The 22,970-nt window shown below is 43.0% G+C and overlaps 1 protein-coding gene across 2 annotated transcripts in view; it reads left to right on the top strand.

The window, feature by feature from the left end:
• Positions 1–22,970, top strand: part of Ints9 (integrator complex subunit 9) — a 94,187-nt gene that overhangs the window by 42,738 nt on the left and 28,479 nt on the right. For both annotated transcript variants that reach the window (XM_004848431.4, XM_013073403.3), the window contains 3 exons: positions 8,449–8,569; positions 9,303–9,437; positions 21,604–21,715. In XM_004848431.4, coding sequence (XP_004848488.1) covers positions 8,449–8,569; positions 9,303–9,437; positions 21,604–21,715 — 368 coding nt within the window. The remainder of the gene's footprint in view (positions 1–8,448; positions 8,570–9,302; positions 9,438–21,603; positions 21,716–22,970) is intronic.

A 22,970-nucleotide genomic window follows, 5' to 3' on the forward strand; every position in this document is an offset into this window, starting at 1 on the left:
AGAGGGGCCCATGTGTGGTGTCATGAGACACAGCATACCCTGTCCCCGTTGAGAAGTTCTGTGTGGGTTAGTGCAGGCAGAGGAGAGGAGAAATTTGAAACTGTAAGGGTAAATTGGAGTGAAATGGTGCAGACTCATGTGAGATGCAGCTTTTACATTGAGAGAGTGCGATTTGCCAGCAGAAATCCATAGGAGAGTAACATGACCACATCGGCATGGAGGATGGATGGAAATGCAGAGATGGGGGCAGGGAGACCAGCAGTGATGCTGCTTGAGAAACCCAGGCAGATGACAGAGACCTGGACTGAGGCAGTAGCAGTGAGCATGAAGAAGACTCTGCTTCAAAGAAGAGAATTGGTAGGAAGTGTTTAAAAAGATTGCAAAGAAATAATTATGGAAGTACAAGGAGAGCTGAGTGGTGTCCAACACACAAAGGAAGTTTCTAAAAATACAAGCTTGCCAGTGGTCTCAGATGCTGCAGAAGGACCTTCACGTACAGTGGAGATGGGGCCCTGGCTCTGGAAATTAGGAAGTCACTGCCAGTCCGCAGAGAGCTTAGTTGCAATCCAGATTGTAAGAGGTGAAGTAGAAATACCTTAGAGAGAGCAAGGAGGCAGCTTGATTCTTCATGTCCTCTATTCAGAAAGCTGCAGGCACAGAAGTCAGTCTTAAAATGGTTAACTGTCTTTAACCTTAGCAACTACTGCCTTCACCCCCCTCCCTGTATCACAACAGACTGGCCTTCTGGTCCTAGCGTGGAGAGCCTGTGTTAAATCTCACCTCTGACTTCCTAGTAGTTCACGTTCCTACCCAAATCTACTTTTTTCCAGTTATCTTGCGAGTGACTTCCCTTTCCCTCTAGATCAGTGATAATGGTAGCCATCAACTTTAGAATGTCTTAGTTTTTGCCTATCTTCTTTCTACAAGAATGTGTTTCTGTAGCTAGAAGAATATGCTTTGTGGGCCGGGGATTTAGCTCAGTGGTTTCGCCGCCTGCTGCGCAAGCACAAGGACCTGAGTTTGATCCCCGGTACCAAAAAAAATTTTTTTAAAAGAATATCCTTTGTTTCTCCATCGTGACTGTTGGGAGAGTCTGAGCCTGTGTATCCCCTCTGTTCCTTTTCATGCATGTGACTTACTTTACTTAGCTTTTGTAGTGCTGGATGTGTGTCGGACACTATTCTAAATACGTTGTTTATGTAATCCTGTACCAACTCTGAGGTGAGTAGTGGTGTTCCTCCCATTTCACATTAGAGAAGAATGGCACAGAGAAGTCTAGTAACTTGCACAAGTCACCCTAGTGAGTGGCGGAATCTGGCTTCAAAGCCCAGGACTTGCTTGTGTGGCTGCAGAGTCCGCACACCACACCCCTGTGCCGGGCTGTCCTTGGTGCACGTGTGTGCAGTAGCGTGCGGTCCACTTCTTGTGCGGGTGGGAGGGAAGTGTGTCTTTGCACATTTCCTCCCATATTTTATTTTATAGAACTTCTGTGTTTCCTTGTTTGGGGATGTGGTGTACAGGGTCCTCGCCTTAGGAAATGCTTTCTGCAGATACACTTAGCCGAGTCCTCCGTATCTGAATGGCTTCCTTGATCTGGTTGCTTGCCCAGCACAGTGCGTGGTCCTCTCCCCTCCACACTGGCGTTGTTGCTCTCAGCTCTTTTCTCTGACCCTTGCTATGCTGCCTTCCCTCTTTTCTTCCCCTCTTTCTTGCACCCACTGGACTGCATAGGGTGCCATTTCCCTGCATCTCCCTCTTTAGAAGCCTTAGGACTTGTTTTCTTTCTTTCCCTGTAGAACACTTAGCTGTAAGTAAGAACACTTCCCTTACTTCCTCTTTAAATTTATACCCTTTATAATATTTTGCTGCAAATAGTTTTGGCACACCAGAAATGGTACTCAAATGTCAGGATTTCCTGACTTCCCAAACCCTGGGCCAAGTCTTAGGAAGTCCCAAGTCCTTATTTGCCTCTTCTGTGACCTTGGGCAAAGTCCTTGGCAGTTGTTCTTTGCCATCTATTTTTTGTAAAATACAACAAAATAACTGGCTCCCAAAAAGAGATGCCATCATGATATCATAAGAGAGAATGTGCTTGGAACCTAAAGGAAGAGAGGATTAGCAATGGGGGCCTGAAAGGTATTCCATAAGATGCTTAGGAAACTTTTCTGAAAGCATGGTAAGCCAGGCGTGATGACCCATGCCTGTGATCCCAGCACTCAGGAGGCCGAGACAGGAGGGTAGCCATGAGTTAAAGGCCAGCCTAGGCTACATAGTGAGAGTTCAAGTCCAGCCTGAACTGCATAGTGAGACCCTGTCTCAAAAAAACCAAAAGGTTATTGAAATAAAACCTTGCAATTTCTATCCCGCCACCTACTGGGCAAAAATTAGAAACCAAAAGTTAACTTGTTAAAGAAGCAAGGAAAATAACATGCACCACTGGAAAAGACTGGCTTTGTTTTTGACTCTGGTCAGGTATTATATTTTGACCTTTGAGGGTGAGAGGAGGCTTAGTTACTGACTGAGCAGACTCTAAAGAATGTGTAAGGTGTTGGACATACCAAGAAAGCTGTGTCCTGTTTATCTCCTTGCTAAACTCAGCATAAATATTAGAATTGGTATGAGAATTTTAAGAGCTGTGTATTTAATAGGCATCATATAAAAGACTTCTTTTGGAATATTCACCTAGAGCTGGACAAGAGTACCAGTCGAGGGGCCGGGGATTTAGCTCAGTGGTTCCGTTACCTGCCTCAAAAGCGCAAGGTCCCAAGTTCGATCCGCGATACCAAAAAAAAAAAGAGTACTAGAAGTTGCTTCATTTGGGCCACATTGGTGTTGAAAGATTTGCATCACCTTTAGGTTTCTCCCTATCACCAGCCGTTGCTATCTCGTGTCCCAAAGTACTAGGGCATACTGCACTGGGAAACAGTTGTTTACCATCTAGATCACTGAAATCTTCCAAGTGAAATAGGCCATATCTTATTTGTTCATTCTTTTTTCCCCTTAATTCCTGTACTTTCTCTGTCTAGTTCTACTTTAGAGGAACCCAGCTTCTGCAGCTCTTGGCCACTGGGGAATGTTGAAGCCATGGCTGCCAAACCTTCTGTTCTTTTCCTTAAAAGCTTGAAATATGGGTGTTTTACTTGTGAGTTTTCTTTTTTTTAAATCTTTTTTAAAATGTTGGCTCAAACATTAAAATTGTGTATAATCCAAGCAAATCCTCAGTGAGCTGGATTTGAGACTCAAGCCCCTGGCTTTACTTACGCTTAAAATTTGCACAAGAATTCTCTTGATCTTGGTCAAGTGCCTAGAATTAATGCATCTTAGTAGCTGGAGTTACTAATAAGACCGTCAACTGCAGAAAACAATAAATTAAAAATTTTCAGACTCATTGTCAAAAGAATCTGACAAATTCCCTTAAATCATTGGAAGTTGGTATGAATTAGCATTTGATGTATTAGTAGTATATATCCCAAAAAACCAATTTCTCTTGCTTTTTGACAGTTGTATGACTCCTTGCCTCAGTTGACACTTCTCCTTGAGATTTATTGCAAAGAAGTTAGCCCTCTTTCTTCCTCATTTTGACACTGCAGCTTAGACTCCTGGAAAAAGAGATGGATTCTGAAGGGAAGGAAAATCTTGCTCACTTCAGAGTTTAAATTTTTAATGAGATTGGAGGGACTCTCACTGTGTAGTTGTAGACTGGCCTGGAACTCACATCAATCCTCCTGCCTCTGCTTCCGAAGTACTGGGATTATAGATGTACACCACCATGCCCAACTAATGAGAAATTTTAAAGCAAAATATTCCACCTAAGAAACTAACCCAGCCTCAGGTATTTTCTATATAAGGCTAGCATATTTTTATAAGAGTAGAAATCCACAGTTTAAAATAAGGCTGCATCATTACAAGATACTGTCAAAATCCTCTTTGAAGCTCTGAATTTACAATAAAAGCTCATACCTTAAAGAAGACTATAAAAACATACGTATTAAAGTTGATGTTCCTCTGCTCCATCGCTTTCTGGCTATTTGTAGAGGAATTTATTTGTAGAGGAAGAAAATTTTCAATTATGGGCTTAGAAGCCTGGCAAGATGACACACACCTCTAATCCCAACTCCAGGAGGCTAAAGTTGGAGAATCACAGATTCAAGCCCCATGTGGGCAACTCGGTCAATTAGTAAGACCCTGTCTCAAAATCAGAAGAGCTGGGGATCTAGCTCAGTGTGGAGGCCTTGGATTTAGTCTCCAGTACTGCCAAAAAAAAAAAGTACAGGCTTAGAAGTTAAGAGTGGTTTTTGAATTTCAGATCAGTTTTTTAGTAGCTGCAGCAATTTATTTCTTCTAGGCTGTGTTTTCTCATTTATAAAATAGTCCCTGCATAGGGTTGTTGTGAGGACTGAGTGAGTCCTCACGAGTGAAGTCCATAAAAGTGACAGGCATGGAGCAGGTGCTCAGTAAACGCCTGCGTTCTCCCCTTCCAATGTACGGTTGCCTTATGGAACCTCCTTGTAGGCACCACCACACCTCTGCCTCTGAGCCTGTTCATCTTCAGACCCCGCCTCTCCTGCTGAAACAAGGCACTCAGGAGGAAGCTGCTTTCTCACCCACCGCTGTGCCCCCTCCACCGTCATCCAGACTCTAAGGCACAGTCTCCTTTTCTGTAACATAAGAGGACTGAATTAAATTAGCTCTGAGTCCACTTATGGTGCTGTTTTGAAAGGTGTCCAAGGGAGAGTCAGTCCCCTTAGGCAGGTGCCATCGCAGCTCGTTGAGCCCTGTGAGCCCCGACACTTCATCATTTCATCTCACTCAGGGCCGAGCAGCCTCCAGAGACTGATTCCTGCTCACCCAGCTGCTGGGACGTTGACTGACAAACAAAAACCCCCTGATTACTTTGCACTGAGACATCTGGCTGGCTCAGGAATATGGCACATCCCTCCGGGCCTCTGCTCTGGTGAACAGGCCCTAACTACACAATTAGAGCAGAGATGGTTTGGGCACTCTCAAGACTTGCTCCCATTATGCCTTGGTGGTCAAAGTAATCGCCTTTATTCTTGCTAGAGATAATTTGGTCTAAAACCAAAACCTGAGATTACACTGTAGTTTCAGGTTGGCATCTACAGTGCTTGACTGTGAGGTTGGCTCCATTTAGAGCATCTAACAATCCCATTCCACCCCTCCTGCGCCTATGTTCTGTGCTCTTCGGTATAATGAGGGGAAGCTTCTCCTCCTGTATTCTTTACATTCAGCTCACATATTGATTTTGTTCATTTATTCGTTCAGCACTTAGAGCCCAGTCAGTGTTTTTCTTACCAGCTTTTAAGTGGTCCCTGCAGCTTTAAAAGACAGCGATCTCCTGCTGCTGGGAGGTGGGAAGAGGCAGCAGAGCTTTGGTGTTGTATCAGAGCTCTGGGACAGACCTCTATTAGGCATTCAAGTAGGATAAGAACAACAACAAAAAAACAGTGAAGTCTTGTAAAAGTACTTATGAAAAATTTAGACTCTTAGAACTTGACTTTGATAAATTAGAAAGCCAGAAAAAAACTAGTTCCCTCTGGGTTTCCTTATCCTACTTATCCTACATCAGCCAATAATCCTAATGGCTGTAAATGGCCCTGTAAATGCCTCTCTGTTATTATGACCTCCAGCATGAGGACAGTTTTAGAGAGAGCAAAGCTAGACAAGATGTTTAGAGATAGAAGGAAGGAACGACAAAGTACCCATCTAGGAAAAGTAATAATGGATGTTAGCAAGAAAACCCTAAATATAAATACGGAATTCGGAGTACTGTAGACTTATTGAGTATCCACCAAGAGCCTGGCATTATGGTGGGTTTTAGAAAAATGGTGCAGAAACGGTTTAAGACACAGTTCTTGTACTCACAAAGGTTGTTAGCAAAAGTTCTAAGGGCCAAGATTGGCTGGGCTTGGCAGTTTAGGGAGGGTTTGAATGAGGTAAAAAATGCTATTCTGAGCAAAGGTGGCAATAGCTTGATTGAAAAGCTTTATTAAAACCAGCCAGTGCACACCAGGGGAGTGAGAAAAAAGTTAGATGTTAAACCTCAGCTTTAGACAAAAGAATAACAATTTTACTCCTTTCAAAAAGCCAATAATATGTTTTACTGATCCCTCATTTAAGTCTTCTGTCTAGGTAATTAAAAAATTACTGAAATAATTTGTGAAATATAGTCATCAAACTTTTTTTTTTTAAATGGAACTCTAGTATTTCCAAACAGAGAAATAACAATTAATTGGCTTTAGATATATGAAGCACTAGAATAGTGAGATACCCAAAGAATTTAGGCACAGGTATGAGAGGGGAAATTGATTAATCGCCAACAAGAACGGAAACATTAAAATGACCAAGTCCTCCTATTGGAAAAGACGTTGCAGATTTTAATCTGCCTCATTTTTGCAAGACATCGTCCTAGATGAGCAGGGGAGAAAGGACAGTATGCCGACAAGGGCCACCAAGAGAAGACCCAGCAGGAGGCAGAGCTTCGCCCTGCTTTGGGCAGTGGCAGGACTCCCTTATCACCCTTCCTGCTCTCGCGCCATCCCCACGATAGCCTTCCACCTCTGGTGTAAGGTCTAGAAATCCCTCTCCTGTTACTGTGTATGAAGGGCAGCTTGAGAAGGCCGGGCAGGGTGTCCTGATCCTGAGAGATTAGAGGAGGAGCTAAGCAGGAGGAGCTTGCTCCCCCTTGAGACCAGCTAGAGCAGTGCGTGGGCACTCGGGCTTGCAACCCCTGCGGAGTGATCCTGGTGATCGCTCCAGGTTGGAGTCTGCCGCCACGTTGCTAGACAGTATGTGTGTCCCTGGGACTATGTCCCTGCAGGCACTGGGACAGGGCTGGTGACAAACCTTTATTCAGCGTCTCTTCTCGTGCACTGTATTGTTTACCGCTGCAGAAGAACTCGTAAAAGGAAAGTAACATTCTCTCCTTTTTACAAATGAGGAAATTGAGGCTCAGAAGTGAAAAGGCTTGTCTGAACGTAAAGCCATTTTTCTGTCCTATCAGTGCCTCTGAGAAAAACCTCTCCTTCCTCAAAGCAGCAAGGTATAGGGCTGCGAAGGGGAGGAGAAGCAGCACCCTGACAGTAGCCTCCTCCAAGGGGCACTTCTGTACCGCTCCCTGCACTCTGACACACCAGTCTGGAGCTTCCCAAGAGCACATGAATGTACCCCTTCCTAGGTGATGTCACAAGAACTGAGAAAACAGGATGAACGACGTAGGTTTTAAGCAGGAGGAAAAGTGTGGTCCCCCTAAACTGAAGGAAGACAGAGGGGGCAAGTAGATGTGTCACAGGCACAAGGGGGCCTGGCATTGCAAGAGCTCAGTGGACCCGGCAAGGAGGGCCTTGTAATAAAGTCACGAGAGAGCCTTGGATTTTATCCTGAGGGTCATGTTGGGCCATTACAGTGCGGGGGTGGGGGGTGCAGGAGCCCTCTGCTACTGCTCGTTGTACTTCAGGAGAAAGAGGAGAGGCTAATGCCCACCTCCAGTTCACCAGAGGCGCTCTGATGTCTGCTGTACAGGGGCTCTCAGAGAGGTCCCGCTTCCAGATTATTCTCCATACTTTTAGAGCAAATGATAAAATGTTTTTCCGGTGACACACTTCATTTGTTTGTTTGTTCAAAGGAAATTTCTAGTGCTGTCTGAAAGGTCACAAATCATGTCTTATTCTCTTATACTAAGCCCCATCTCTGTTAAACCCATTGCTTTTCCCCAGCCCATTAGTGAAGTTCATTTCATTTATCTTTTGTTAATAGGGAGGAGAATATGCAATGTTAAATTAAAATCCTCAGGCTGAGGTATAGCTCAGAGGTAAAGCATTTGTCTAGCATGCATGAGGCCCTGACTTGATCCCTAGCACCAAAAAAAAAAAAAATTTCGAATAACTGTTAAGGAAATAGCTCAATTAATAGTGAAAAGTCAGTAAGAAAATGAAAATGCTGTATCAGGAAATACTATACAAAAGAAAGTAGTGAAGAATAGAGAGACAAAAGACATGAGACACACAGAAGACAAGCATTAAGTTGGCAGACATCATCCAGCTATATTAATAACACAATTAAATGTGAATGGACTAAACAATCCAATCAGATGGCAGTGATTATCAGACTGGATTTAAAAACAAATCTAGCTATATGCTGGAAAAACAAGATAAAGAATAGAAATACAGTAGAAAAATCAATGAAATCAAAGGTATTTTAAAAAGTGAACGAAATTGACGAACCTTTAGTGAGATTGTCCAAGGGGAAAAAAACTCAAATAACTAGAATCAAATGAGAAGATCATAGTACCAGCTTTACAGAAATAAAAATAATTATTAAAAATTGTAAACAATCACATGCCAAAAACTTGGCCAACTTAGATAAAGTGGACACATCACTCTTCCGTGAAGAAGTGTTCACCTAGGAATTGATATTGTGGTACGTTTGCAGGCTGCTGCCTTCTCCTCTTAAGGATGCAGTGGAGGTGTCAACCTGGAGAAGATGCTATACCATGCAGGAGGTGAACTCCGCCCTTAGTAAAATCCAGCTGGTGGGATATTCTCAGAAGATTGTGAGTGTTAATATACCTTTGTACGGGATTCATGAATGCTTTCGGTTCATACTCTTGTACTTTGGAGGATGCTGTAGTTCCCTTCTTTAAGCCATTCTGTCTCTGAGAATCTTGTGCAAGGAAAAAGCATGTCATTTTCCTCCAACCCTCCCAGGTTTCCTTTTGGTGCCCATTCCTAACCCTCACAGTCCCTGTCATCAGCAGGCATTCAGTGGGCCAGCGGGTAAGGAGTCAGGAGAGGGCATCTGCATTATCGTGTCATGTGAGCACAGCACTTGATTCTGTCCTGTGCTGGCATGAAAAGAATAGGAAACAGAAGCATTTGTCAAGAATGACTTTTGAGCTCTGACGTAAGTGATCAGGCTTCCTGTTTATTTTTCTTAACCCATGCCCCGAGCTATTCAGTGTAGAATCCCTAACTTAAAATAGAAAAGGAATACCAAAGTATTTGAGTCTTTGTTCTATTTGGTAATGTCACCTCTGCCTTTTAATGAGTTGAATATCGAGTGCATGGTGACAGCAGATGAGCTGAAACTTTCAGGTGACGAGTAAAGACCGCAGGATTGTTTTCTGTATCCATCACATGGTCTCCGTAGTCTGTTTCATTCTAGACTTTCTGGTTTAAAGTCATTGTTTCTGAGCTAAGAAGGTTATTTCTGTTGCTTTTCCTGCAGACTTCCCTGCTCTGAGTGCATTGTGCAAGCTCACATGTTCTCCGTGTGGTTCTTTTTAGGAGCTTTTTGGTGTGGTCCAGGTGACTCCTCTCAGCTCTGGCTATGCCCTCGGAAGCTCCAACTGGATTATCCAGTCCCATTATGAGAAAGTTTCTTATGTCTCTGGATCTTCCTTGCTTACCACCCACCCTCAGGTAATGATAAATTCCCTTTTAACAACTCAGCTTTGTGGTAATTTAATCCAGAGTCAGAATGTATCAAGTGTCCTATTGGCCATTTTAAAATTTTCCTAATTTTGGTTTCTTCAGATACAGTAGGAAACTATTCAAGTCTCAGGATTGCATTGTCCTCTGAAAGAATTCTGCATCCTTTAGGGTCACCTTTAAGATTCTGAGTTCCTCTGATCTCACTCAAGACTATAACCTGATGTGGGGCACAGAAGGTTGTTCATTTACTCAGCACTCATTAACTATTGAATTCTCACCAGAGGCCAAGTGCCAAGCATTTATTTAAGTGTGAGTGACTATGTCCGACCAGGGACCAGACAAAGTCTGCTCGTGAATCCTATGTTCAGTTGATGTATGGGGAGAGAATGGTGAACAGGACATAAATGAATAAATAAAAGGATCATTTCAGATGGTGGTTCAAATTCTGAGAACAATAGAGCAGGGGCATTTCTAGAGTACCTGAGACTAGTAGAGAGTACATGGTCGGGGGAGGCTCTGGAGCCGTCATCTGAACTGGGCCCTGAGGAGTGAGCCTTGTGAGGCTGAGGGTACAGCAGTAGCAGAGAGGGCAGGTGACAGCCCCTGAGCTGCACAAGCTGGGTGTATGTGAGACACGGTGGAGGCCACTGTGATTGCAGCACACTGCGAGCAGTGAGGAGCCCAAGAAAGCAGGGTTGGTCAGGTAGGAAGAATTGAGGTAGAAGGAAACCGGTGGTCGTCATTCCGTAAAGCCATACTTGGCAAGAAGCTTAAGTGCATGAATGTTATTGTGAATATAATATTTAGTCCTTTCGAGGTATTTGTAAAGTATTGTATTGGGATTGTTTACTTTATAAATTGTCATTCTTTCCATGTCTGTAAGGCAGTGGGAGAGATTAGATAGCTAATTGATGAGGAGGTAGATCTATAGATAACTAATGGGACCCTGTATCCCATTTTATTTGTAAAATTTGTTAATATATTAACATAACCTCAAGATTTTATTGTCTTCATAGTAAAGCCGAAGGTGAAGCTTAGAACTGGATCCCGTGGTCCTTTCTTTCCTAATCGTCTCCCAGTTCAAAACACTTGCACCTCTCAATAGGCAGTGCTCTCTTAGACCCACAGTTGGGCTCACAGCCCACTCAACCTTAGCGCCATCTTCTGTGCAGTTTCAGCCTTTTCCAGAAAAGAGAGTTGGTCTGTCCAGCATCATCACCCTCCTCCCTGTCTTAAATGTGCTTTCTCTGAGCTCACAGAAGACCCTTCTCCATGGACTTGCCATACGACTTTATAGTTGGCACTTGCCACGCTTCTTACAGAGAGCCCATACCATCTCTCTGAAGCTTTAAAAACACTCACTGTGAAAAAAAAAAGAAAGAAACACACACTGTGTTTGAGCGAGTGTCCTTGGTTCAGAAAGAAAGAATCTTTAACTGACAAAAAGTGAATGTATATTCATGCTGTACAACATGATATTTTGATCTAGTTATACGTTGTAGAAGGGCTAAATCAAGCTAATCAATACATTCTACTTTAATATGGGAAAAAGAATGCTGTGTTCTGGTGTGGGACAATAGACTGCCTCTCAGCTGCCATTCTGTATTAGTTTTTTCATACATTCTTTTATAACCAAGTTTTATCTCAAGGTCTAGAAGGGGACACATTGGTATTTTTTCTTGTAGCTAGCAAAATCCTGGACCCTTTCTGCTTATCGAAATCAGAAGCCCATCAATGTCATCATAATCTGTCTCACTGAATCAGAATTTTTTTATTGGCAGTTTCTATCATCCTCAATATATTCTTCCATAAAAGACAGAAAGATGACTTGGCTGCCAACTCTTCCAATTTGTCCTCTCCTATCAACGCTTTTACAGAACTATCGATGTAATTTCCGGTAAATTAGTCTTACAAGTTCCATAAATTCAAAGGGAAAATAAGGTCTTGAAAGTAATGAGCAACATACCTACATAATTAATTTTAATTCTAGCTGGCAACCTGTGTAATGTAAAAAAGAAAAAACTAGATTTTTCTTTACCCATATTGTTGGATTCTATATTGAATTAGCAGGGGTAAGAGACGTTTTAGCTCAGAAAATTTGATAGTCTACTATAGAGGCCAGCAAACTGTGCCCTGGGGACTCTACTTAGCCCTCCACCTGTTTTTATAAGTAATCTTTTGGTGGGCTGCAGCCACACCCATTTGCTTGTGGATTATCAATGGTCCCATACCTGTTATAATGGTAGAGCTCTACTTTAAAGTTACACTTTACAGAAAAAGCTGCTAACCCCTGGTCCACTTCAGTAGAACCCTTACTGGCAAGGAGTAGCATGATCTGTTGTGATCTTCCAGTAAGCCTGGATTCTTTCTATCATTTAATTCTGTTAAATATTTGATATGTAGTGCTTTGTCATTCATCTCTTAAGTAGATCATAATGTTCTTTATAATGTTCGTTATTTAAATAATCAAAGGTTATTTTACAGTATTTTTTATTTCTGGTCCATATAGTCATCCACTTTGGTTAGATTTAGCTAGAAGGAATTTTTCATTGTATTTATTTACACATAATTAACACATAATGAGATTCACCGTGATATCTCCATATGTGCGTACCATGGGCATTGATCATCTCCAATACTGTTCCCAGTCCCTAGTGGTCATTGCTCTACTTGCAGGTGGACTTTTAATGTTGGGTTCTGTGTATGAGGGAGAATATGTGATATCTGTTTTCCTGTTGTGTGGCTTATTTCACTTACCATGATGTCTTCCAGTTCTATACATTTTGCTGCAAATGACAAGATTCCATTTCTTTAGGGCTGGAAAGAATTCTGTTGTGTATATCAACCCCACATTTTCTTTATCCATTCGTCCATTGGTGGGCACTAAGGCAGATTCCGTACCCTGCTGTTGTGAATAGTACCACAGTAAAGTGGGCATGCAGGAATCTCTTGTATGCTGCTTCGTTTCCTTTGGATATTGGAATTCAAGGATGCTCCTGTTGGTTTGTTTCCTGAGGTCTTGAAAACCATAGCAGTAAGAAATGTGGACTCTTCCCTTAAATCTAAAAAAAAAAATCTTCAATTTGGATTCTTTGAATTGGATATTTAGAATAAGGTGGTCTTTAGATAGGCTGGTTTTGTTGTTTCATATTTTACAGAACTTTCCTCCCCCTGAATTTTTCCAAATGTTCTGTTGTTCATGCAGCACTTTGCTGTGCCCTGGGAGCTCCACAGTGAAAATTAAACCTAGTATATTAGGGCAAGGAAAGCAGAGAAGCTGAGCTGCATGGCATCCATGAGGTAGTTGGAGAGTTGGGCTCAGTCCCAGTGGGTCCCATGGGGTGGGGGATGGGGGGCTAGACAGCTGGCTGGGCTGTGGTCTGTCTTCCCACACTTGAGGTCTTGTTTGTCTCATCCGGCTGTATATTACCTCTGCAGACTATTTCCTTATCTGAGAAGTAATGTGCTGCCTACATGCATTTGGGTATTTGTCTACTTATTCATTTTCTCATTTAGTCAGTGCTGTTTCTTAAATACCTCCTTCGGGCAGTGGAGTGTGCTAAGCTGTAAAGCTTGAAACAGGGCAGGGTAGGTACATTTACAGAAGTTACAACTGGAAAGATGGATGCATACCAAACATTTCTCTAGGGTGCAAGTGGATGGTCCTTTAGGGCTAGAAAACCACCAGATTCAGGAGGGTATATCCCTTCTGGCTAGAGAATTGGGGAGCCCCATGGAGGAGGGGGATTTCAATTGATCTTGAACCTGGGCATGGTGACACTTGCCTGTAATCCCAGCACTCGGGAGGCTGAGGCAGAAGGATTGCTACTGGTTCAGCCTGGGCTATATAGTGAGTTCCAGGCCACCCTGAACTACAGAGTGAGATGAGACTCTGTCTCAAAAAAACAAAGCAAAAAAAAAAAATAATAATAATAATAATAATAATAATAATAATAATGATAATAAATTAATCTATCTTGAAAGGCAGAGTGTGATGTTATGATTCATGATCCCAGATGTATTTCTTCCTTTCTCTTATGAAAGAATTATAGGTCTCTAACATTTTCTGTGATTCCTTTTCTGCCTTTAAATAAACCCTGTGTTTTTAATGTGGGAAAGGGCCTTAAGATAACTGCCTCATTGCCTGACTACTGCTTTTTCTGTCTCCTAGTCATAATGCAGTTTCCCCTGTGCACCTTTTTCAGCTTGTCTTGGACATCCTGCTTGCATCCTGTTTGGCCCCATGGATTTGGTCTCACAGTCTGAGTGAAATCACCGTCTCTGGTTGTAAGTGACTGGCTCCTGGACAGACTCACTTTTTCTCTTTTTCACAGTATCTCACAGCTTCATGAGACCAGTTTGACCAATTTCTTGTGGAGATTCTTTATGGTCTAGGCCTTCTGAGCATTGTTATTGTTAGTGTTTTCCTCTTATTACTCTATTTGATTTTTGCCATATTATTGGGTGAAAGTATCAGAAAGTTACCTTTTTCAATGTCCACATTTTCAGAGAAGAAAGCTCTTCGCCACATTATGTTCTTTCTCCTCTTAGTCCCTCTTCCCATTTATCTTGTGACAACCTTTAAGCCTCAACCCTAGGCCTGCCGCTCTTCTCTCACTGTGAGGAAACTGGCACCCGGCAGGTCTCCATGTACAGCACACTCCATGGCTTCAGCCTCACCCTCAGAATGAGTCCTTTTAGCTGCCCCAGAACCTTGTGCCTTGCCAACACTACATGACGTAGCCTCCTGAGAGGTCTTTTCAGTCGTGCATCTTCCACATTTCCCTCAGACTGCAACACTAACTTCAGATTTTGAGGTCCTCTGAAGGTCTTCCTCTCTCCACTGCCCTGTTTATCCAGTCCATTCCCAAATGTCTGTGAGTGTTTTCTGTGGTAGTGTGCATATCTGACTCTTCTCTCTCATTCTTAACTGCTATGAAATTAATGTTTTTCCCTCTGTGTCTGAGCTGCTGCCTTAAAAATCCTCTTACCACCAGGCATGGTGGCGCACGCCTGTAATCCCAGCCTTCTGGGAAGCTGAGGCAGGAGTATTACAAGTGCAAATCCAGCCTGAGCAATTTAGCTAGACCCTATCAAAAAAAATTATTTATATATATATTTTTATATATATTTATATTTTTATATATATGCATGCATGCATGCCAAGGGATGTAGCTCAACTAGATTCATTTGGTCCCCAGTACTGCCAAAATATAAACATTCTTCCTTATTTGCTCTCTCCCTCTGCAATTATTGTTACTAAAATGCTATTCCCTGCTTCAGCCTGTTGGCTTTGTATTGCCCACGTTGTCAGCCTGCATGATTCTGACTTTGAAGCCTTTTATCGATTCTACCTTCTCTCTTACTAGTTTCTTTTCTCAGCCCCACAGTGGACTGTCCATTCAAGCCGAGTGAACTCTTCTGGCCCACGCACCTTGGCTCTCTCTGCTCTCTGCCCCTCCAGACCCTCCCACAATTGCTTATTCTCACCTGCCTGCCTTCTAGTGCCCCTCATGCCAGTCTGGCACGCTTGCACACTTCTTACCGTGTTTTCACTTATTAAGCCCATGTTTATTTAGTATTTCTTGTATCACTTGTTGAGCACACGTGTGTAGTGTGTGTAGTATTTGTTGTATGCTGGGTATTTTGCCAGGCAACAAGGATACAGAGTCGTTACCCTGCGGGACCTTCCCAGTCCTGTGGAGATGAGGACAAGGAACTAGGCATTCCTTCTTCGTGATTAGTGCTGAGACACAAGGTAGTGAGGCCTGGGAGCACGTGGTGCTGGGACCTCTTGGGAGGGGAGAAGAGGATGTCACAGAGATGTCCCAAGAGCAGTGAGTGAATGCTCATTGGCCAAAGAAGAAACGAAAACCAAAACTTCATCTGCCAAAAGCCATCTATGAATGACCTCAACGGGGCCAGTGGAGTCTCTAGTCTGCATTCCTCTTGACATTTATGTGCTCAGTTCAAACTCTTAACCTTTGCTTTATATTTTCTATAGCTTTGTGAAAAATCCTTTTTTATTATTATACATAAATATTTTCTTTTCAGTTGGATCACAGTCTTTGTCTTACTTTTTTCAACAATGGGACACAATACTTGACACCCAGAAGTTAAAGAGGAAAGGTTTATTTGGCGCACATTTGTAGAGGTTTCAGTCCATAGTCGGCTGGCTCCAAGGCTGGCTGGCGTGGTAGAGGGGCCTGGCAGAGGAGAGACAGCTCAGCGTGGCAGCAGGACGCCAAGAGTGATCAAAGAGGAGGGGGAGATTGACTGCCAGGCCACACCCCCAGTGACCAACCTGGTCACACCAGGCTTCACCTCCCAGCATCACACTTAGCTATAAACTCATGAGTGGACCAATCCACTGTGAGTATCCACCCCCCTCTGTGATCTGATCACCTCCTCAAAGCCCCACCTACAGACACGTGAGGCTTTGGGGGGACATCTAGATGTAAACCATAACAATCTTCTAGCGCCTTTGGACTGGGTGTTTTTCTCAGACCTGTGTAAAGTATGCAGTAAAAATTATGAAGGAACCCGCACAGTGGCCATGGCAGTCCTAGGCTTAGGGTATTTTATGACTTTATTATACAGGCTCGTTTATGACTGTCACTTTTATAAAGTGTTTTTACTTGACTCATGAACAGTATGGATTTCTTCTTTTTATATGTGCGTGTGAACAAAATGTTCCCATTTGAAGCATTTCGTGAATGGCCATCGACACCAGTAATACATGCTTTTGCCCTTTGCCATTACAGAGGGCTTTGGAGAGTGTTGCTAAAAGCCTTTTAAACCTGGTGCTGTACTTAGGCCCTGGGAGTCATGAGACTGACTCTGAGCTGTGGGCTACAAGTAGGAGCATCCAGTCCAGCCGATCACAAGGGCTTCTTTAACTGCTCCACTCAGTGGGTGCTGGTTCTCACACTGTGGTGCTACCTCTGCTTGCCTGTGGGCATTGAGTTTTCAAAAGAAGATGCTGATGACTGAAGTTCAGAGATAGTCAGGGCCAGAGTTTGCACCTTGTTTGTTATATGTTGCAGTCATTCTTAACCTTTTTTGGGGTCCTGGGTCCTGTCCAACAACTCAATTAAATCTGTGGAAAAATACACACAGACACACACAGAATTGTCTACACCATTTCACAGGGCTCCTGGGTCCTGTGAGGTCTCCTCTCAACCTTATGGGCTTATTCTAGCAAGAGCTTTGGAAAACTTTTGCCATTTTAATATACACCTGCCACCCAATATGATGTTTTTTGTTTTGTTTGTTTGTTTATGAGGCAAGGTTTTACTAAATAGTTGAGGCTGGTCTTGAACTCACTATGTAGCCCAAGCTGGCCTTGAACTTGTGGGGATCCTCCTGCCTCCTGAGTGCTGGGATTACAGGCATGTGGTCTTTTTGTTGTTTGTTTTGTTTTGTTTTGTTTTGTTTGGTACCAGGGATCAAACTCAGGTCCTTGCATTTGCACAGCAGGCGGCGAAACCACTGAGCTAAATCCCCGGCCCGATGTGGTCTTTTTTATACCCGTTCTCGTTTCCTTCTGGTGCACACAGGAAGCAATTCTAGGCTTATTAGACATTTGCTGCAAAAAAATTTTTTTACCTCTCCTTCTTGCCTTCCGTATTTGTTGGAGAAGTACCAATAGATAGGTTCTGCTTGTGCAAAGAAGAGGCTGTTACACGCATTGGTGTATATCTGTACAGAGAGGAAATAAGCTATTTGTACATTGTTGTCATCTTCTCCACTGGACTCTATGATTAAAGAAATTTCTGCTGGTTGTGGTGGTGCACACCTGTAGTCCCGGCTTCTTGGGAGGCCGAGACAGGGGGATTGCAAGTTTGAGCCCTGCTTGGGCAACTCATTGAGGGCCTGTCTCAAAAAACGAAAAAGGGCTGGAGATGTAGCTTAGTACAAAAGCCCTGGGTTCAATTGCCAGTACCACAGGGGAAAAGTCATATTATGAAGCAGCCTATAACATACGACCACAGTCCATGTGCCCAGGCTTATATAAAATGCTGTGAAAGGCACACGTATGCAGAGTTGACCATCCAGGTGGTAAGATTATGCTGGACTACTCTTTGGTATTTTTTTCTTTATTGGAAAATGTACTCGTGGTACAGAGAAAGGGAAGATAAGACCTCTTAGTAAACTATTCAGCAGGATTTTTTTTTTTAATGTTCAGGAAGGATTTTCAGTAGGATTAAGGAAAAGGTGTCACAGATGAAAACACTTATGAACCCTCCAGTGTCTCACTCCATAGGTTTCATTTTCTTTTCCAGTTAGAACCCCATTTCCATAGAAAAGGTAGTGTTTTTCTTAAAGGTTCTGAAAATAATGAAAATTAAATTCAAATTTTGATTGTGAAAATAAAACATCATAGGATCACAGTGTGCACCGTGAGACTTCACAGTTCCCTTGAAGATGAGGTGTGTTAGGCCAGGAGACTCCCGGAAGCCATCGAAGGGAGCTGGCTCAAGATGTAGTCCCGGTTCTCGGAAAACTTAGCCGGGTTGTGGTTGTGGATGCATCATGGAATTGGGAAGAGGCTTGGGTTTCTAATCCTAACCCAGTGTTCGTCCTGGTTCCTCTACCCCTGGGACTTAGAGTAAAGGACCTCACCTGTTTGAGTCCAACTCTGTAACCCCAAAATGTTTGATTATTTCTGCACTTCAGAGTTACTTTGAGAATCAAGATATACAGTGCAGTTGTTCTCAATGTGTGATTTTCAGGCCAGCGTTTTTCTGGCCAGAGTTTTCGAATTATGAGAACTGCTCCAGAGATTTCTTTCAGAAAAACAGTCACCATTGACAGCACACTTCAGTGACACAGAATGGGTCACAAGACTTGCTTGGAACACCTCTTTGGAACTTGTTAGAAATGCAGGTTCTCGGGCCCAGCCTCAGGCTGAATCAGAAACTGGGAGTAGGCCAAGCGATCCATCCATCTTTAACAGACCTTCTGGGTGAATCTGATCCATTCTGAAGTTTGAGAACCACTGAGGATTCATGTGGATGGCATTTTGAAGAGCGTAAAGTATTATACAAATATGAAATGCCTTGGATTTGAGGTCTTTTTTTCCCTTTAGTTTTTTTGAGATAAAGTCTCATTAACAAACTCACTGTACACCCCAGGCTGGCATGGAACATGTGATTCTCTTGCTTCCACCTTAGTGCTGGAATCATAGGCACACACCACCACACCTAGCTAGAGATGCCTTGCTCTGAGGTGCAGTGTATAAACAGCCATCTAGAATGAACAATCCTGTGAATTTTGGTATGATGTGATCACCATCCCAATCAAGACAAAGAACTTGATCTTCATGCCATTAAGTTCCTGTACCTCCTCCTCCTCTTTTTCTCTCCTACCCCCACTGCTGTTCCATAATGGTCTTTTCATTAGAGCAGTGGTTCCCAACCTTTTTGGCACTAGAGATGATTTCTAGAAGGCAATTTTTGCATGGATTTGTGGGGCCATGTTTTAGGATGACTCAAGCGTATTCATTGTGGACTTTATTGCTATTATTATATTGTAATGTATAAAGAAATAATTATTCAGTTCACCATACTGCAGAATCAGTGGGAGCCCGGAGCTTGTTTTCCTGCAGCTAGATGGTCCCATTTGAGGGTGATGAGAGACAGTGACATCCACAGTGTGTTGCTTATGTCTGGTCTACTCCATAATCTCATTTTGCTGCTGTCACTGCAGAAAACCCTGCTTCACAAAAATAGAATGTTAGAAATGGAAGCAGGCTTTTCAGTGGTTTTGTGCCAATCACAGGATATCCACCTTGACTTTAATCCAGAATCTATGGAGATTTGACATTGTCTGAAACATACTTTTGTTTGTTTTTTTGATACTGGGGATCGAACTTGGGACCTTGCAATTTTGAGGCAGGCACCAAAACCACTGAGCTAAATCCCCGGCCCTTCAAACATACTTTTAAGGCCACCATCATGTGCAGTCTCAAGCAGTTGATCCTCTTCTAGCATGGGCAAAGTTGATTCATCTGCCTTATTCGTAAATGGGTTGCAGATGCATTCCTTCCTGGGTCAGGGGTCTGTTGTAGTTGGGAAGTAATACTCAGGCTCTTTTTGAAAGCTGAGATAGGTGATCATGCACCAGCTGAGAGAAAGAGGCTCAGTCACTCAAAATCGCGGGTAATGCTTGAAACATGTGAGAAAGCCCTGCATTTACTTGTGGCTCTCACTTTTTCTGTTGACTTGAACACAGTTGCAGCCATTTTATCTGCTGATTTGGACACAATTGTCACTCTTCCCTGAAGTGATAGATTGAGTTCATTGAGCAGGTTGAATATGTCATACAAGTAAGCAAGTCTTGTGACCCATTCTGTGTCACCGAAGTGTGCTGTCAATGGTGACTGTTTTTCTGAAAGAAATCTCTGGAGTAGTTCTCATAATTCGAAAACTCTGGCCAATGAGCTACCTTTAGAAAGCCATCTCACTTCCATATATAAGAGACAATATGAGTGCTCTGCAGCCATCTCCTCACTGAGCTGCATGAACAGATGAGTTAAAGGCATATACGTTCATGTGGTTGATAAGTTTAATCACATCCTGCAAAAAGTTAGTTCAAGTGACATATTTCTGCCAAACAGCACTTCCCTATAGGTGAAACAGTATGTAGATTAATATTCAAAAGTAACCTCTTTGTCCCCAGTAGTGAAAGCAGAAGGGTGTCCAGTTGTGGCAGCTGCTCTGTCCGTGCATACACCAACACAAGTTGACCGATTCAGTAATCATTCAAAGATTTGATTAGTTCTGCAGCCGTGGTATTGGTTGACAACAAAATGCAAATAGCATATCCTCATCCACATACTCCTGAGAAATATATCACACAAGAGCAAGCATTGTTGCCTTGCTGTTGACATTGGTAGACTTGTCAACCGGACTTTTATACCACAGTGATTCATTGATCCTCTCAAACAGTTGTGCCTTAATATCCTCAGCTGTTTCATCAATTCATCTAGTTATGGTGTTTCCTGAAAGAGCAACACATGCAACCTTTTGAACTATGGCTTCCCCTACAAGCTCACGACAGATGTCCTTAGCAGCAGACAGGATCCACTGTTCCCTGATAAAGGGCTTATTGGCTTTAGCAATGCAGTGAGCCACGGAGAGTGATGCTGTCAGTGCAGATGCATTTGAGGAAGGGGTGGCCTTCAACAATTGCTTTTGTTCTTTATGTTCACATTTTTTTCTTTTGGAAAAATTCCGAAGGCTTGTCTTTTAGGTCTCCTAATGGTCTCCATATGACAGAGCAATTTTGAAATTTCATTAGATACCCAGCATCCCAAAAATACTCTTGACGTTTTCTTTTAAATGCAGTTTATTTTTGTTGGTAGTTTTGGAGTCTTCTGGTCTTTCATCATTGGGTCTCCGACCTTTTCAAAGAAGCTCTCCAGTGATGTTTGATTTTTACTTATTTTGGCTAGGGTTGGTTGTGGGCTTACCAAAATTATGATGACACAAGAGTACAGTGCAAAAAAGAGGTGTGGATGGAAGTAGGAAATAAAACAATGGACAGGCCAGGTGCAGACTACAATGTGTTAAATTCTGACTTAAAGCCTGCCACCAGATGCAACTATGCAATTGAAGAACATTACTCACTTGCCACTATAAAGTCTGCCACCAGCTGCAGCTTTATTGTCACTTGCCACTCCTGGATATGGTTCTGATAAGAGTCTGCAAGCAGTTGATTTATTATGGTCTCTGTGCAGTCAGACCTCTCTGCCAATGGTCATCTGTATTTACAGCCACTCCCCAGTGTTAGCATCACTGCCTCAGCTCCACATCAGATCATCAGGTACTGGATCTCATCAAGAGCACACAGCTAGATCTCAAGCATGCACCGTTCACTGTACGCATCAGGCTCCTATCAGATCTGACAGGAGGCAGAGCTCAGGCGACAATGCCTGCGATGGGAGCAGCTATAAATACAGACAAAGCTCTGCTCCTCTCCCAGCACTCACTTGCTGTGCAGTGGGGAGAGGGGCACTTGGGACCCCTTTAGTGGAAGACCAGAGGATGGGTTAGACGTAAAAGAGCAGTGTCTGTGTGCACTTGTTCTTTTCTTGTTTGTAAATTGCATTCCTTTTTAGATTACTAAGTGCATTTCTCTTGTTTTTCAGCCCATGGACCAAGCTTCTCTCAAAAACAGCGATGTTCTCGTTCTGACAGGGCTTACCCAGATCCCCACAGCAAACCCTGATGGCATGGTGGGAGAGTTCTGCAGCAACCTGGGTATGGAGCCCTTTTGTGTCCGGAACTGGTGATCTAGCTTGGATTTTTTTCATTTCCTTGCTTCTGTAGTAGTCTTTGTCCCTTCCCTTTCATAATCACACCCTCTGGTGTTCTTGCTCTCTCCCTTTTCCTCTCTCTCTCTCTCTCTCTGCCCACTTTCTTTCTCTCTTTCTCTCCCTCTCTCTCCCTCACCCCCCCTCTTTTCCTTCTCTCTCTCTCTCCCCCTCCCTCCCTCCCTTTATGGTACTGGGAATTGACTTCAGGGCATTCACACTGAGATACTCCCCCAACTCTTTTTTATTTTGAGACCATGTGTTGCTACATCGTCCCATATCTGGGATCCTCCTTCCTCAGCCTCCTGGAGTGCTGGGATTACAGGTGCACATTGTCATGCCCAGCTTCTGATGTCTCTTTTAAAGCCATTCTCCTACCATTTACTTCCACCTTTTCTTACGTTCTTCAAAGTCTGCTCTTGTCAACAGGAACCATTTAACATGTTCCCACCAGCTTGAACCACTGATGGTATATGCATGACTGATCCATTGGAGGCTTGTACCGCTGGTGATAGAAATGAATCTAATCACTTTTATTGGTCTTTTTACTAACGAAATTAATAAAAAGCTGCCTGATAGGACAATCCTGCATGTACCACCAGTGGATCAAGCCACCCAGCAGTGAGACATATGAATTACAGTCCTGTGGTAAATATGTTAAATTTGAAGGGAAGATAAAGAGTAGTTGTTTTAACAAATTAAAATTGTTAGCATATCACAGAACAAAAACTCACCATTCTACCACAGATAATTTTTATCTAACCCCCTGCTTTTTGGTGGGATTTGGTAGGGAAAGAAAGCTTACAGGGTAGCATTTGACAAAGAAGTAAAGAAATCTTTCCTTTACAGATAGTAGCACAAAAAACATTGTTAAATTGAGAGCCATGTGGGGTACCTTTCACTTGGAAGAAATTTGTTTTCCTTTGGATATAATTGTCCATAAACTCTAGAAATCCTGCCTTTGTCTCAGAAAAACGGTTTGGTTACTATCTTCATCAGTTCGGGCTGCTGTAATAAAATATCACAAACCCAGTGGCTTCAGCAGTAGGCATTTCTGTTTCAAAGTTCTGGAGACTGAGAAGCATGAGGACCAGGTCCCACTCGGCTGTTCCCGGGGAAGCTTCTTCCCCGTTGTGGGTGACCGACGCCTTCCTGCTGTGTCCTCACATGCAGAAGAGAGAGAGGCAGCTGTGCTCTCTTAT

This window comes from Heterocephalus glaber, unplaced genomic scaffold, assembly GCF_053883595.1.
Source record: "Heterocephalus glaber isolate CG9 unplaced genomic scaffold, H.glaber_assembly_v1.0 deba00001460, whole genome shotgun sequence".
Classification (NCBI taxonomy): Eukaryota; Metazoa; Chordata; class Mammalia; order Rodentia; family Bathyergidae; genus Heterocephalus; species Heterocephalus glaber.